At 59.7% G+C, this 16,466-nt stretch overlaps 1 protein-coding gene across 2 annotated transcripts; it reads right to left on the bottom strand.

Moving 5' to 3' along the window:
• Positions 1–12,525: 12,525 nt before the first annotated feature.
• Positions 12,526–14,502, bottom strand: HES1 (hes family bHLH transcription factor 1). Of its 2 annotated transcripts, XM_082056386.1 has the most exons (4): positions 14,323–14,502; positions 14,143–14,238; positions 13,976–14,063; positions 12,526–13,266 (listed from the first exon to the last, which is right to left on the bottom strand). In XM_082056386.1, the coding sequence occupies exons 1-4, from the start codon at positions 14,428–14,430 to the stop codon at positions 12,782–12,784; spliced, it is 777 nt and encodes a 258-aa protein (XP_081912512.1). In that variant the 5' UTR covers positions 14,431–14,502; the 3' UTR covers positions 12,526–12,781. The 2 variants fall into 2 exon arrangements, with proteins under 2 accessions (XP_081912512.1, XP_081912511.1); XM_082056385.1 differs by having other exon boundaries at positions 14,143–14,502.
• Between the last annotated feature and the right edge of the window lie 1,964 nt (positions 14,503–16,466).

Below are 16,466 nucleotides of genomic sequence, written 5' to 3'. Positions count from 1 at the left end.
GGTGGGTGCCCATCCTGGTGCAGGGGACCCCTTGCCCCAGCAGTTGGGGTTGGCTGGTCTCTGTGCCATGGCACCAGCTCTCCAGCCCCGCTGTGCCATCAGCCTCGCCGCCCTGCTCGACACAGCTCTGCCCCCGCCTTGGCTGCCACGCTGCAGCCTGTCAGCTCTGCTCACCAGGGAAATGCCAGGCGCAGAGCTGGGCTTGGCAGCAGCAGCCGACACAGAGGTGTTGGTGGCTGTGGCATCCCCCAGCCCTGCGCGGCTGTGTCCCTGCCAGGGCAGCCCCTCTGCCCAGCCTGGGGACGGCCTGCAGCGTGGCTCCCTGTCAGTGGCTGCTGGGACGCTCTGCTGGGTCAAGGGCACCTGCGCACCAGCTGGGAAGCTGTTAGGGAGCTCCAGTAAGCACAATGGGGTGTAAACCTGAAACAGCCACAGCCATGAAGAGTCCAGATCCCAGTCCTCAGTCGGGTCTGGGTTTCTCTAGGAAATGTCAGCGTTATTCCCCATTCAGACGCAGCCCAACTGGGGGAGTTCCCTGAGACCTCCTGTGTCTCATCCCCCGTGGGAGATATCAGCCAGCACTCAGTGGGGCCCAGTGCAAACTGCCTTGGCTGGGAGCTGTGGATGACATCCTTCCGGACCCTCACCACCCATGGCCGAGCTGCCGAGGCCAGGCGGGCAGAGCCAACCCCAGCCAGAGCTGCCACACCGGCCAATTCAGTCGAGCATCCCTTGCTGCAAATCCCCGTGGCTCCTGCCCTCCGCTCCCATGGGGCGCAGGGAGCACCCCACAGCAGGGCCAGCCAGGGACAGGGATGCAGGTTCCCGCGTCGGGGAATTTGGGAGCAGTGGGGCGGAGGGGCCAACCCCACAGGCTCACCATTGCAAGTCAAGGTGAGGACGGCCTGGGAGCAGATGGGACCTGCTCTGCTCGTGAAAGAGCGTTTCTGCTATTTATGCTAAGCGGTGGGAATGCTTCTCAAGCATTTCGGATGGCTCTGTAATGAGGCCGGCCTAAATATGCCAGCATTGTTTGTGCCGGACAATTAAAAACTCCCCCTTGCCACATTAACGGTGTCTCTGGTGGTGGAAGGGCCCAGGGAAGGCGCGGGCGAGGGCAGCCACAAAGCCCATCTTTTGTTCCGTGCTCCTTTGAACCCTCTCAAAGCCCCCGTTTCAAGGGGTGGCTTTTGTTTTCTTTTCAGCAGGCCTGAACCCAGAGCCGCCTGTTGTTTAGCAACACAGAAATGTGACCTTAATTGACTCTGCTCTCGGGTGCACTGTGTAAATCACTTCTGGCACCCAGGGGGGAGTGAGTGACGTTCCCCCCTCCGCTGGCCCCAGTACCTTGGGGAGTATCCTCCCTCCGGCCGCTCCGGGTCCCCGGCGGAGGGGGACCCCGATTCTGCACACCCCCTCGTCCCAGGGAGGCAGGGGAGTGGGATAGGAAGCGGGGCTGGGGACACTCCTGTTCCCATGGCAGAGGGTTTCCCTTTTCCACTGGGTGACAGGGAAAACTCTTTCCCTCTGCTCTTCAAACCCCTTTTGCAGCCGGTGCCTCCTGCTTGTGTTCACAGTCCAGCTGGGCTGGTAAAGCCTCTTTACTTTCTTTCCTCAGGACTCACTGGGTTAAAGTTTGTTGCGAGATAAATTAAATGATGATAATGAAAATGATTAAGTGATGAAAAGGTAACAGCTCCTCTTGCCGACGTCTGACACGCACTTAGCCAGACGACTTATTTGTCGGATACCAGGGGGCTGATACATTAACAGATATAATTTGCAGTCTCCCAAGGAGAGGTTAAGGGCTGGGAGCACGGCTCCCCGGGAGCTGCCCCATCTCTCCACCTCGCCTGCCCCGGCCTTAATCAAGCGATCATCTCAGTCCGCGCCTCGCCATCCCCCTCGCTCCTTTCAATGGGGGGAAATTTGCAGACAAATTCCTGCCAGCGGGACGTTGGAGCTCTCCTGGGTGGTGGGATAAAGATACCTGTCACCTCCGCACGGCCCTGCCGCCGGCTCACGCTGCGAGCGCCGTTCAAGGAGCACCATGCTGATACCCTTATTTGATTACGCCTCTTCATGCCTTCCTCTGTGCGGGAAGAGCTATTCAGCTGCGGCACCGCGGCGCTCCCAGCACGGGCTGGCCCTGCTGCTGGCCTTTTGTTAGTCCTGCTGGCGGCATGCCGGGCATCAGGGCTGCATGGGGGGCCCCGCGTCACCCCACCCCGGGCCAGGCCTTTTCCAATGCTTTGCAATAGGGCCCTGGCCAGGCTGTTGATTTTTAACCAGGAAACTGTAAAAACGAGGGATTTAAATAGAAACATGAATGGTTCCGTGAGATAAGAGCTCTATTCCTCCTTCTGCTTCACCATGCTTTGGCATCTTTGCTTTGGTACCTGTTAGCTGTGTCCAATAGCAGACCCCAGGGGCACATTACTGGGATTATCCCTGGGTTCTGCTGGCTGCTGGGTGATCCAGCTCTCCTGTTGCCCCCAGAGCTTACGGTCATGTTGGAGAGCTCACAGAGAGGGGATCAATTGTCCCTCTGCTCAGGAGCTTGAACCTCAGCAGCTGGGGATCCCTCTGGCACAAAGAGCTTTTGGCTGCAATCTCAACAAAAATGACAATTTGCAGATTCCCTGCCCAGAGCCACCTGCCCTGTGCCACGCTACCCCCTGCTCCTGGACAATGCCAACCATACCCTGCCTTGTCCCAAGCACCCGTGGTGGCCGCCTTGCCTGCTGAGGAGTAAAGCAGTGCCCTCTGCAGCCGAAGCATTTAACGGGTCGCCCGCCCCTCTGCCGTGTCTAAAAGTTTCTTGTACCTTATGTTAAGGTAAAATACACCGCTCCAGGTGATGCTGGGGTGGGAGCCCCCAGCCAGCCCTGCAGCAGCCCCAGGGAAGGGAGCCTGGGTTCCTGTCTCTCTGAAGGAGTTAATCACCCGGACTGCTAGCAATGTGGAGCAATTGGTCCTTGTTTTGCTTTTCCCTGCTAGATTAAAGAGCTCTTAAGTACCTGGCTTGTTATTTCTGCCGAGGTACTTATCCACCAAGGTCCTTGTGACTGTAATCAAGCCGCCTCTTGATCTTCTTCCTGATAAACTAAGTAGGCTGAGTGTCCTGTCTGCCTCCATCGGAAAGGTCCTCAGCCCTTGTCAGCTCCCGGGGTTTCTCTGCAGGTTCTCCAGCCTGGGGCACAACTTGCTTTGGCAACCTGCACACCACAACTGCCTCGAGTGTGCCAGGATCAGACCTGCTGGTGCAAAGTCACTGCCCTGTGCAGGCTCCTCCAGAGCAGCCCTGATGTCTTGCAAAGCCAGTGGTGGAAGCTGGAGAGCTAATGGTGACTGTCAAACAGTGTCAGTACCTGTCTTCCTGCTGAGGTGGCTGCACAAACCCCCAGGCTCTCTCTGCCTGTACAGGCTGAAAAGCCTGTGAACTTTGGGGACCTGCCCATTCTTCTCTTCCCCATGCCAAATTTGCTCTGAGCATCAACCACCCTCAAGTCTGCCTCCAGCAAGCTCTGCTCCTCTGGGCTGGAGCAAGGATTTGGGGAGCTGTGCAGAGATGCATGTGGTCAGAAAAGAGCATCTCTGGAAGAGAGGGGACTCTCCAAGAAGCCAGGGAGGGACAGGTGAAGCCCAGCCCTTACCTGGGTCTAATGTCCATCTTCCAACATCCAAGCCCAGCTCACAGAGAGCCCCAATGGGCTCTGGCACTGACTGCTGCCAGCTTCTCCACCTTAGCAGCTGATGGCCTACAGGTGGCTGGCTGGAGAGTGCTGATCTAGGTGGCCACAGTGCAGCAAGGAAGACATCTGGGTCCTCAAATGCATCTGCTGAAGCTCAGTCCCTTGGGTCAGAGCCACCATGCGAGTAGTGCCTGTGGTCTTTGCTGGTTCCAAAGTCGCTCCGCAGAGAGAAGTGCCAGATGGGTCAAACCACCACCATGTTTGTAGGGATAAAAGGACGCTTCAGTACTTAAAGTAATCACTGATGTCTAACTTCTGACCAAAAGCCCTCATATTGCAGGTGGTTCACAGATGGGTGCTTGCCCTTGTTAACAAGTGCTTCCCGCCCTGCAGGGAGCATCCCTGGTGCCATGCCGCTGGCCCTGCCACCCTGTGCTCCGTCACTGACCAGGCCCAGAAGTGGCATTTGCTGAACTCAGGTCACTGCCCTCCAGCAAAGGAGCTCTCGGCTGAGCCCAACCAGCATGTCCTGCCACCGGCATCTCCTGAAAGGGATCTTCCGCTGCAGCCCCAGCCCATTGTCCAGAGGGATAATTGGAGGGAGAAGTGAAATGGGGCTATAATGAATTCTGCTGCTATTCAGTGGGGCTGGGAGGCAGAAAGCTCACTGCTCCTGCCAAAGTGCTGAGGCTGCTACTTCCATTCTGCGGCTGGAGGGGAGGTCTCCGGAGGGCAGCTCACTATTGAGGAGCCTCCGGGGTTGAAACAACACCAGGCACCTGAGGTTTTACCCTTTCTACACACATGTGCTCTGATGTGGCTGTGCACAGGGTCCTTCCCTGTGCGCTTGGCAGGGCTGTAGCCAAGCCACTGGGGCTCCCTAGCTTGCACAGTGCAAGGCTGCAGCTGCACAACGTGCTGGGTGTCCCTGTGCCTGTCACTCTGTGCTGTGCTGACACCAGCTTGTGCTCTGCTGCCCTTCTCCCCAGGCTGCCCTCAGGGGCTCTGCTGGCCAAATCCTCATTCCTTTCCCCCCAGGGTCCTGTGCAAAGCTCCCACAGCCACAGTGACCCCCCGCAGGCCCCAGACCAATGCCTGACCCCCCCCAGCACCCAGAAGCCCAAGCACAGCTGCCCAGCCCCCTGACAGGGGCTGAACCACTCCCCACACAAGTTTTTGGGGGTGATCGAGCAGCCCTGGAGGAGGGACCCATCCCAGTGGCGGGTGGATGGAAAATCTGTGCTGCTCTTTCCAGGCACTCCAAGGCTGCAAAGGGCCGGATGGTGAAGTGTCTGTGTGGTCTGTCCCACGCACAGGCAGAGCCCCGTGGAGGGCAGCCCCTCTCCCACGCGCTCCTGCCGGTAGCCGGCCATCTCCAGACATCTTGCATCGTTCTGCTCAGCCCCGCCGCAGCAGCTGCTGAGCTCCTGCTGGGGTCTTGCAGGCACGGTGAGGTTCCCCTGCTCTCCAGAGCCTGCAGACCCGCCTGGCAGCATCCGGCTGGAGGCAGGGACCCTGCCAGGAGCGCTTCCCTGGGATGCTGGGCTGGCCCAGGCACACGTAGCCCAGGTCCGTGGTGACTTGGGCCCCAGGGAGAGCTTTCTGTCAATTTGCCCAAACTGCAGAGGGATCGGAGCCAGAGGAAGAGCTGGCAGCCTGCGTGGGGGTCGGCCACCCGCACATGGAGCCCAGAAGGGGTGTGGGGGTGCCCGGCTTCCCGCCTGTGCAGAGAGGTACATGGGGCCAGCGAGCCAGCCTTACAGGGCAGTCCCAGGAATGCTGGTGTTGCTCCTGCCCTGAGGTGCGCTGCTCTCATTTTACATCCAGGCACTCTTTAAGCAAATGCATAAGTAAATCCCTTCCCCTTCTTGCCTGTCAGGATGACATGGTTTCAAACCTTAGAAGGGGATTTAGGGCTTTTGTCTCTGGCCCAGCAAACCGAGCGGGCACACAATCAGCAAACCACTGGCAATTACGGCCATTGCAATTTTCTGCGTCAGTGCCATAAACAAGCGGGCAGGGGAGCCCAGAGCACAGCACGCTGAAGAGCAAGGGAAGGCAAACAGGACTTTGTCCCAAGGTTTACAGCAAGCTGCAGGCATCCCCAGGGCTAAAGGCTGTTCTTCCTGGCACATGGTGCTCTCATAACACCTTGGCTCAGCAGAGCTTAGCAGGTTGTCACAAGCCCCAAGGAAAACCCTCCTGACCTCCCTGGGAAACGACTCCAGTGAGCAATAAACTGGCTCCTGTTTACTTTGGGAGGGGGGGGGTCTCAGCAGGCTTTAACACAGGAGGGACAACTCTGAGCTGTGAAATGTGGCTGACACCAGAGCTGTCGCTGGAGCAGCTCGCAGCCACCAGTGAGTGCATGGGGCCAGCTGGGGTCTGAACCTCCCCCATGAAGGATGAGGGGCCATAGACAGCTCATCCTGTCAAACCTTTTCCTGCCCTGTTTCCCATGGGTGATGGTTAACCAGCCCTGTCTGCAGTGTGCTCCTCCAGACAAGCAAACACCGGGTGATAAGGGAGCCCTCACCCCCTGCAAGGTCTGCCGTGGGGCGAGGGCGGGCAGGGGGAGCAGTGGCTGTGCTGGGGGCTGACCCAGCATGGGGGGAGCTCCCCAAGAGGCACCTTGTGACCCCTCTGCATGCTTTGATGCTGGCTGAGCAAGCACAAAGCAGCTCACAGCCATGCCCTCCTCCCCTTTGCCTGTTTGCCTGCTCCCATCCCGCTGCCCTCCCATCCTGCTGCCCTCATCTGTTTGTCCAGATGTGGCTGTGTTGGTCCAGCTCCTTGTCCCGTTGGGGACATGTGACCCCCACTCACCCAGAGCCCAACTTGGCAGTGCCAGACCCACTCACAAACCCTCATGGAGATCTGACCCTAAGAGGCAGTGCCACAGGCCGAGGGCTGCCCGCAAGCAGCTGAGCCCAACGGGGAAGGCAGCGAGCGCCAGCGCCGTCTGTGAGCACAAGCAGCTGCTTGGAGCCCGCTCAGAAACACCAGCCTGGGCTGTCCAGCTGCCAGCCCCTGCTTCAGAGCACAATGAAAGCTGAAGGATGGCTGAAAGCAAACTGCCCGGTGGGAAGGGAAGCGCGGAGCTCTGTGTTGCGGCATGAGCCAGTGCCAGCCCCACGGCGAGGAGCGAGGCTTGGCTGCAGGGAGAAAGGAAGCATCTGTCAGGCCCACTGGGGTCCTTGCCATGAGACCCTCATGTGGCTGCTGACCAGCTGGAACCCTCCCAGATGCAGGGGTGGGGATGAGGGCTGCAGTTTACCTGTCCATTCACTTTATGTGGAGCTGGTTCAGTTGGGAATGCTGCTTTGTGAAAGGGTTGATCCCAATGCATCATCATCCCAAAGCTCCTCCATTCCCTTCCAGGCTCATTGTCTCCTCCAGCACCCAAGGAGATATAGCCCTGAAAGATGTTCTTGGTGTCTCCTCTGTAGCCAGGAAAGGCTCCAGTGTTGTTCTGCATTTACATGTTGCAGTCAGACCCTTGAGTGCAATGGGCCATTTGCTCTCCCTCACCATAAACTGGATTCATTTCACTGCTGAGACAAAGGCAAAGGACCTGTCTTCCAGGTCCGGAGCTGAGCCTGTTGATGGTGAAGGTGGGAATGGGGCTCAGCCTGATGCTGGAGCTGCAAACAAAGCCAAATATTCCCCGAGCCCAGCAGGATCAGCCTGTTTTGGTCCTGCTTTATACTAGTTGTTAGCCTCAGCAAGGATGCTGCTGGGCTGCGGTGGGCTGAGGCCCAGAACCCTCTCCCCTGTTTGGCAGACACCCTATGTGTGTCAGTGCTGCCAAAAGAGATGGAGCTTTATCTGTGCCTGGGCTGCAGCAGGGCTGTGGGAGCGAGAGCCAGGCAAGATACGTAACTGTGAGGTTCGCATGTGCCTCTACATCCTGCTCCCTCTCTTGGTACAAACACTGTCCAGATTTCCAGCGTCAGAGGGAGAGACACCAGCCAGATTGTTTTACGGCTTCAGGAACTCATAATGTTTTCCAGAGAACTGAGCTGCAGCCCATCTTCTGCAGCGGGGAGAGCCGCATCAGCTTCCAGTTGTTACCGACAGCCCTCTGACCTCCTCAGCAGCCAAAAAAGCTGACAAATGCACGGCACCCTTGGAAAGGCTCTTGTGAGGCACCCTGATGTGCCCACATCCAGAGTGATGTGTGCTGTCCTGGTACCCAAGGACCTGAAGAGAGAGCAGCCTCCTCCCGGTGCTGCCAGGGCTCCTCGGTAGACTGCTCCTTGCAGGGCAGGCACATTCACTGGTGGTCCCAGTGCTGTCACAGCTGGGGGTGTGATGGGAGCCGACAGCCTGGGGATGGAGTATGATCCTGCTCGGAGAGCAGGACCCAGCAGAGGCCCCTCTCCAGAGGTGATTTTAGGGATGACTTTTGGTGAGGGGCTAAACAGCAGCAGGCTGGATCAGAGACAGGCTGCTTCCCCAGGGGTCTGGGAGAACATGAAGGGAGACGTGGCTCTGCAGGGAGCCATAATGTGTCCCAGTCCCATGGTGAGGCTTAGTCCCAGCCTCCGCTCTAGCAGAGCTGCCTGAGCCATGCTGGTGTGCTGGCAAGCTTGTTATAGCAGGTCTGCTTTTAATTAAGCGGGACATTGCTTTTGTACAGCTGAACCCCTCAGGAGTTCAGGTCGAAGCCTTCACCCCTGCGGCCAGGCCCCCGCTGCCTCCCCCCGTGCAGTGGGTGGCAGGTGAAGGGAGCCAGGGCCAGGGGCTTTGGGAGCACATGATGGGACGTTGCATCCCACCCATGCTGGGCACCATCTGTGTCCCCAGTGTGGGAGGGCATGGCCCGAGCTGTGACATGCCCTATTGCGTGTATTTGCTTTCCTCAGGCCCAAAGACAAAGCCCAGGGCTCTTACCATGCCAGGCAGATAAGAGTTAATGCCCCAGCAGTTGTGCTGAGCTGGCTTTGTTGGCAATAACCCCTGGCTGGAAACAGATTGCAGGTAGCCCTAGTCCCGTGGCTGTTCTTTAGCAACAGCACCTCTGCCCTGTGCTGCTGCCCCCGTGCCCCCCTTGGCAAACACCCTGGGGCAGCCCCCGCTTCAGCCCTGCACCCCTTTGGTGCCACGCAGGCCCCATGCCGCCCTCCCAGCAGTGCTGGCACTGAGGACAAGTGCTGCAAACCCACTGCTGGTGCTCACTGCCTGTGCCAGCCCAGGGCTGAGCCACGGCTGGGCATGAAAAGAGCAAACCAGAGCGTGCGTGGGTCAAATCACCGTCCTCAGACGTTTGCAAGGCACCGTAAGGTGGAGCTGGTACCTCTGCGGCACAGCTCTGGTGTGGCTGTGCCGGGGGAACAGCTCTTCTGGGGCAGCGGACATCAGAAATCGCTCCCGCTGCAGAGGTTGGGAAGGGGAGAAGCTTGTCCCCAGCGCCAGCTGATGGCGTGGCCGCGAATGTTTAATGAATGGGAGCAGAGTCGTTTGTCTGGGCTGACCCCCCCAGGAAGTCTGCGCTCCACAAAACAAACTGGGCTTTTGTTTGACTTGTTTTAAGTAAAACACATGTCACCCCTGTAAATCACAGGTCCCCTTCCCCACCCTGCCCCGGGGGCAGCGGCAGAGCAAAGGCGGGTGCTGGCCTTGAGGCGCTGGCACAAACCCGAGTCACGGGCTCGCCGGCTCTGGGCAGGATCCGTCCCCACCGTGGGGCTGTGGCGGGCTGTGTGCGCCGGGCTGGAGCCGTGGGGCTGCAGCATCCCGGTCCCCATCCTGCTCACACACCCGCGACACGCAGGGAGGTTTGCAGAGCGCTCCCGGGGGGGCTTTTGCCCTGGCACCCCCACCCGCCTGCCTCACTCCCCCCAAATCCCAGCCCGCCTGCCAGGCTGCTCTCCCACCCTCCCCGGGGGCCGCAGGCTGGATCCCAGCCCAAGGGCGGCCGCGAGCCCCTGGCACGGCCGAGCCCGGCGGTTCGAGACAGCCGGCAAGGGAGCCGCGCCGCCGGGGCTCGGCCGAGGCGTGCGGGCGGCGTTCGGCCGCGGGCTGCCGGCGTTCGGCCCCGCCGCCTGCCAGCGGGGGCCGGGGCGGGCTCGTGTGCCGGCGGCGCGCTCCCTCCCGCGCTCCCCGCGCCGCCTGGCAGCCCGCCACCGCGCCGGGGGTTCGCTCCTTTCTCACGACCTCTCAGGTTCCTGAGCTCATCTGGGAGCTATTCATTTCCTGCCAGAAAACAGCCTTGCCTGCTAAAAAAACCACCTTAGCCGCAGAGCGGCCCAGGGCTTGGTACGAGGGCTCTCCCGGCTTAAATCATAAAGCTCCGGCTGTCTGGCTGGAATCAAAGGCAGGGCGGGCGCGGGGGGGGCGGGGAGCCCGTGCCATATGGTAGCACTTAAGAGCCAAGGAGGAAGCGAGGAGGGGTTTCTGCGCCGCTCACGAGGAGTGTGGGAAAAGTTAATTGACTTTAATGACAGGTTTCCCGGGACGGCAGCAGCGGCCGATGGAAGGGAGCTGCAGGGATGAGAGGGGCAGCCGGCGATGTGAGCCCCGCGGTGGGTAGGGAGCATGGCAGGGCGCCGCCGGAGCCAGGCAAAGCTCCCTGCCCGCAGAGCCCCGTGCAGGTGCAGCGCAGGCAGGGATGGAGCAGCACTGCTTCCAGCTCAGCAAAACCGTTTACAAGCCCAAGAACAACAATCGGAGAGGGACAGACCTGGCTGCAGCCCTCCCCAGGGCAGATAGGGCTCACCAAGGTCTCCAGGGAAGGTGACAGGAGCTGCATCCTGTTCAGCAGCACCGAGTCCAGTCCCTTTTCCTACCTGTCCTGCACAGCCCCACACAAGGCGACAACCAAACAAGAGGCCAGCAGCTCAGCCCTGTCCCTCTCCCTGCACTCCCTCCCTTACCTGCTCATCCCACAGCCCCAGTCTGAAGGCACTTGCTGCACCTGAAGGGAAATCTCTGCACGTATTGGTCTGTGGATCCCCAGCCTGCATTTGTCATGGGCTCAGTGAATTGGCATCAAGAGCACAGCTCCTGGGAATTGCTCTGATCCCCTCAAAGCTCACAAACTCAAGCAGATCTCTCATGTTAACAGGCTGTGGGACAGAGTAAACACAGAAAGCTTTGGAGAAACTGGTCCAAGCATGGCATATTCCCTTTATATGAGACTATTTAAACTCCATTAGCAAATAGGTTAATCTTGTCTTTGACTCCTGATCCTTCTATACGTTCTTCATTAGCCTACAGCGATGTCTTTTTCTAATGCATCTTCCAAATCAACTGTTTCAAGAGAAAAGGAGTGCTCTGCCAAGCTGGAACAGCTTCACCCCTTACAGGTGACACATGACAGGTCTGCATCAGCTCCAGGCAGGCCATCCAGCAGCAGGAGCTGGTCAGATGCCATTCCCACACAGGTCCACACAAGGTGGGCTCAGTCCTGCCCTCGGTACCTCCAGCAAAGAGAAGTGACACTGCAGCCAGTGGAAGGAAAGGCAGGCTCAGCCCATATAGCTTCACACCTGCCTAGGGACAGCAAATCCAGTGTTCCCTAGCCTGGCACAAAAAAAAATGGCTGCAAGATGCCACCTTGAGGGTGGCAAGGCAGATAGGCCAGCAAGGCACTGGGAGACACTGCATCACCCAGGGTGATCATCCCCTGCAGTCCCTTTTAAGGAGCTACCCCTGGCCCCATCATCAGGATGCCCTGTAGAGAGAGGTCCTGGACAAATCTCCTTCTCTCTCCCTCTCTCAAAAATCCATCCCAAGAACTATTTTTAGATCAGAAGGCTGTGTTTGTATACAGGGAGAAGCAGGAGGAAAAGCTGGAGGAATTAAAACCCCAGCAGGTCTAATCTGTCTGGTCTCACAGTCTCCCCAGCTTTCATTTCCCCAGCACCTGGATACAAACACCTGGCTGATCCAGACAAAATCCAACAAGCTTTTGCAGCAAGATTTGGAAGGAATCCCCAGCAGATCCTGGCGTGGTTTAAAGCCGTCCGCTCTGAGTCAGGACTTGTTAAGAAGGGCAATGCAAGCTGTAACCCGAGACTGCCGCTCACCTCTATCTGGGGCTTGCATCTTGCCTGGAAATGGGGCATGACTAAGTCAAAGGGGTCAGTTGCCACTCACTGGTATAGAGATAGCCCGCACAGCCCCACATCACTCCCCCAGACACATGTTTTCCATCTAACAGCAGAGGAAATGCCCAACTCTATCAAAAACACATGCAGAACATTAATCATGAAGCAGAGCCTGGCTGGTGCTCAGGGCCAGGAACAGCTCTGGGCTTTTAAGTCCAGGTGGAGGTGGTGCCCAGCGCCTGCTGCAGCCTGTCAGCCAGCAGACAGGAGCACTCGTGTCAGGGTTGTCCTGCAGAGAGCCGCTGTTTTTGTAACACGAGAAGCTGGCAGGCACCGCTCTCTAAATCAACTGACTGAAGTAATTCGCAATTTACACCACAGCCCGGGAGCGGGACCCTGCAAGTCCAGGGCAGGAGGCTCAGCCGGGCAGCCTAGATGGGGAGCCAGGCTGTCAGGTTCCGCACCGAATGCATCTCACTTTACCTGGGCTACTGCACTCTGCCAGCCTGAGGAGCCAGGAACAGGGCAGAGGTGCCTCCCTCAGCACATTCACCAGCTCTGCAAACATAAGTTCATTTTAACAAGTCTGATCAGTTGAGCTGCTCCCAAGCAAGCAGTGATTACATCTGCCTCAGGGCAGGGAGAGGGAACAGAGGGTGTGAGTGACAGCTCCAGCCTGGAGAGCCGGACAAGGCAGCCCTGGAGCAGTATGATCCCTGTGCAGCCAGGAGCTGGGCTCCCTCCTATGCACACAAGCCAGCACTCCAACCTATCTCCAAAGGCCTTCCAAAATGGAAGAGACACTTTTATTTTAAGAGCATTCAAAAAAAAAAAAAAAACCAAAACCAACAATCTTTGGTGTCACATAGGGAAGGGGAAGGGAGGGAGAAAAAAGATCTCGTGTAAAACACGAAACACTGTCAAGGGAGTGCTATGGTACAAAGGCACAATCCAATATGAACATATAACCTATGTACAGCCGTGCCAGCAGCACGGGGTGTGGTGCTCAGTCCAGTCCAGTGCTCATCACCCTCACCAGGGTCTCCAGACCGAGTCAGCTGTGCCAGGTGGTGGGCCAGGCGGTGAGGCAGCGGTGGCGGCCGTGGGTGGGCCACCGTACAGGGGCAGCACAGCACCGCCGGGAGCAAAGGCGGTGCTGGGGATGAGGAAGGCGAATTGCCCATCAGAGGCTGGCAGTAGCTGGAAGCCACCGTACACCTTGGCTGTGTCAGCGCCTGGTTTGCAGGGCATACCCGGGAGCGGCCCCGCACCACTGCCTGGAGGCACCAGGGGTGGCCCAAAGGCTGCAGCTGGTGGCAGCGGGGGTGGCGGAGGAGGCGCAGGGTAGTTCATGGCGTTGATCTGGGTCATGCAGCTGGCCAGGTGGCCCAGGAGCCGGGTGCGCACCTCGGTGTTGACACCCTCACAGGTGGAGAGGAACCGCGTCACCTCGTTCATGCACTCGCTGAAGCCGGCGCGGTACTTGCCCAGCACCGTGGGGTCCGTGCTCAGTGCAGCTGCGGGAGGAGAGAGGCACACAGCGGTCAGCAGGCTCTGCAGGGAACAGGGGTGTGCAGCCCACCAGCACTGCATCCTGCAGCCCCCCGGCAGAACATCTTGTGCTCCCGGCTGCCAAGGATCCCGATAGAGAGCACGGCCCCTCTGCTACCAAGTACCCCAGCATCAGGGACGCGGGTGGGGTACATACAACCCCCAAGTGTCCTCCTTTGCCCCTAAGTAATGTGGATCCAGGTAAGGAGCACAGTCCCCCCAGTGGCTCCTGTGCCTCCCACCTCTCCCAAACAGATCCAGGTGGGGAGCACAGCTCCGCTGGTGAGGGGACCCAAGCCAGGACTGCAGTCCTCCCAGTGCCCTCCCAGTACTGGGGATGCAGACAGAGCGCACAGTGTCCCCCACAGACTCCCTGTACTGTGGATACAGGTACAGAGCAAGGTACCTCTCGCCTCCCCCCGCCCAGTATCTGGGATGCAGGCAAGGAGTGCTGTGCCCTCCATAGCCCCCTAGTACCCAGGATACAGATGGGGAGCCCACTGGTCTGCTGTACCTGGGATACTGGTACAGAACGTGGTACCCTCATCACCCCCAGTACCGGAGATGCAGGTTTGGAGCCGGGTGCTCCTGTTGCTCTCGCTACCGAGGATGCAGGCAGGGAGCGCAATGCCCCGGCCGCCACCCGCCCCCGCGCCGGTTCTCTCCGGGACTCACCGGTCATCTGGGCACGCTGGAGGCTCCGCAGGTGCTTGACGGTCATCTCCAGGATGTCGGCCTTCTCCAGCTTGGAGTGCCGCGAGCTCTGCGGGCACAAACGGGGCTCAGACCCGGCCGGCGGCACCGGCACCCCCGCGCCCCCCGCCCCGCGCCCCCCCGCTTACATCCTTCTTCAGCGCGTCCAGTATGAGCGTCTTCAGCTGCCCCAGGCTCTCGTTGATGCGCGCCCGCCGCCGCTTTTCCATGATCGGCTTGGAGGACTGCAAGAGAGGCGGCGGTGAGCGCCCGGCGCTGCCCCGCACCGCACTGCCCGTCCCGGCGCCACTCGTCCCGGCCGCGCTTACCTTGCGGTGCTCCGCCGCCGTCTTGGGCTTGTCGGGTGTCGCGTTGACGCTGGCGGGGGTGGCGGCCACCGGCGAGGCGCTGCTCTTCTCCATCAGGTCGGCCGGCATCCTGCGCCCGCGCCGGCAGCGCCCGCCGCCGCGGAGGAGGCGCCGGGGCAGCGGCGGGCGGGGGGGCCCGGGGGCGGCGGGGCGGGCGGCGCGCGGCGGCGGCGGCGGGGCCGGCAGGGCGCGGGTGCCGCGCGCCCTTGGCCGCCCCTACTTATAGCGCGCGCCGCACGCGCGCGGCTCGTGTGAAACGTCCCCCGCCGCCGTTCCCACACTCGCGCCCAGCCAATGGGCGCCGCCCGCACGCGGCCCCGCTCGTGGACGGCGCCCGCCCATTGGCTGGGCGCCGCGCGGCGGCCGCCGGCCAATGGCGCGGGGCGGGCGGGCGGGCGGTCGCGGTTAACCCCTTGGGCGCCGCCCGCGGCGGGGGCGGGGAGGACCTGGGTGGGGGGGGCCCCTCGGGGAGCGCCGCGCTAATTACCGGGTTAATTGGCGCCCGTGGCAGGCGGGGCCCGGCCCGCTCCCCGCGGGGGCTGCCGGCTGCCGGCCCCGGGGCGGGCTGCGCTGTGGGGGGCCGCGGCGGCCTGGGCCCAGCTGCGGTGGCCGGAGCCCAACGCCCGTGTGCGGGGCGGCCCCGCTCCCCCGGCGGCGGCCCCCGCCCGCCCGGGTGTCCCGCAGCCTCAGCGGAGCGCTCGGCCCGGGCACGGCTGCGGGGCCGGTGTGGGCGAGGCCGCCCGGCGCTGCGGTGACGGTGCGACCGCAGATCCGGCGGTGCCGGGGCGGGTGCGGAACGGAGGGAGGTGGCTGTCCCTCGGCCGTGGCCCCGCCGGGCTGCTGCACCGCCGCCTGGTTTGGACAGTTTGTGGGGTTAGTTTGAAAAAATAAAAAAAGTATTTTGCCTGGGGACTTGAATCTCTCTTTTTTTTTTTTTTTTTTCCTTTTTTTTCCCTTCCCTCTGCTTGACTGACTTTCTCACACTCCTATTCCCATAGTCTGCCAGCTAAGCCTGAGTCATCCTGCCAAGAACTAGACCTGGCCTATTAAAAAATGTGCTCAGTTGCTCTTTCTCCTTTCTTTTCTTTCCTTTTTTTTTTTTTTGAGTATACACAGTAATGTTTTTCCACCTCCTCCAGTACCTGATCTGCACCTGTACGGGGCCAATCCCACATGTATCACCTGATCTCGCCTTTTCAGAGACCGTGAGAAAAATAAAGTTCAAGAAAGAAGAGACATGTTTGCAGATCTCACCGGTGCAAAGCGCCCGTCCCTGCAGGGGCTTGCCTGCGGAGCCTTCGGAGTTTAAAAAAAGGAAAATAAATAAAAGGAAGAGTGTCATGTTTAAAACTGCAGCAAAGTACAAATCCCTGCTTGCTTTCAGCTCCTCGATGGAGCCACAAGCCTTTTGATTTAAAAACAAACAAGAGCCTTCAGTGTGTAAGATTTAACTTCGGATGAGCAATATTTGACGTAAGCTTCAATTAGCGAGACATTCGGACAAACTCGAGCGGGGAAGAGATGGAGGCTGCACTGGGGAAGTCGCTGCTGAAAAGTCTTTTCTCAGTTGCCTTTATGGGGAAATCAGAGGCAACTGATTTGCAGGAAATCTGCAGTTTCTTTCTGGAGACCCCAGAAAGTTATGTAGCGAACCAATATTTTTTCTAGTGCTGATATGTGCATATATTTGGGGGGAAAAAAAGGAAAGTGATCACGATTACTGAGCTGGTGCTCTCCCTTCTGTGGGGAAATGCGGAGCTGGGCAGGCCAGCTCTGATTGCTGGCCAGAGGTTGGTGTCTCTGGGGGACGAGTGCGGGGCCGGCAGCCAGGACAGGCTGTCACCATGGGCTGCCAGTCTTTGCGCGCCCTGGGGACCTGGGACTTGCCCACAACTGCTGGCAGCATCTCCCCTTGCCCACACCAGCTCCCTGCCCAGCCCTGCTGCAAAGCCCATGGAGGTGGGTTTGCTTTTGGGGCATGTGAGGTCTCCAAAAGCAACTGCAGGGGCTTCTTGGATCCACGGCTGAGTGCTGCATGGGGCAGCGGGGAGGCAGTGACACTGGTGTCCCTGCTCCGCATCTCCTCTGCCACCAGCGCGCTGCTG

Source organism: Streptopelia decaocto (assembly GCF_964273445.1).
Source record: "Streptopelia decaocto genome assembly, chromosome: 6".
Lineage (NCBI taxonomy): Eukaryota > Metazoa > Chordata > Aves > Columbiformes > Columbidae > Streptopelia > Streptopelia decaocto.
Note: the sequence above shows the minus strand (reverse complement) of the source record. Positions and strands in the feature narration are given on the sequence as shown.

Coding starts and splice junctions, on each gene's coding strand:
- HES1 (XM_082056385.1), bottom strand. CDS start 14,430: ATGCCGGCCGACCTGATGGAGAAGAGCAGCGCCTCGCCGGTGGCCGCC. Junction 14,064..14,142: donor TGGACGCGCTGAAGAAGGAT/GTAAGCGGGGGG, acceptor TTGTGCCCGCAG/AGCTCGCGGCACTCCAAGCT. Junction 13,267..13,975: donor CCAGCGTGCCCAGATGACCG/GTGAGTCCCGGA, acceptor CTCCTCCCGCAG/CTGCACTGAGCACGGACCCC.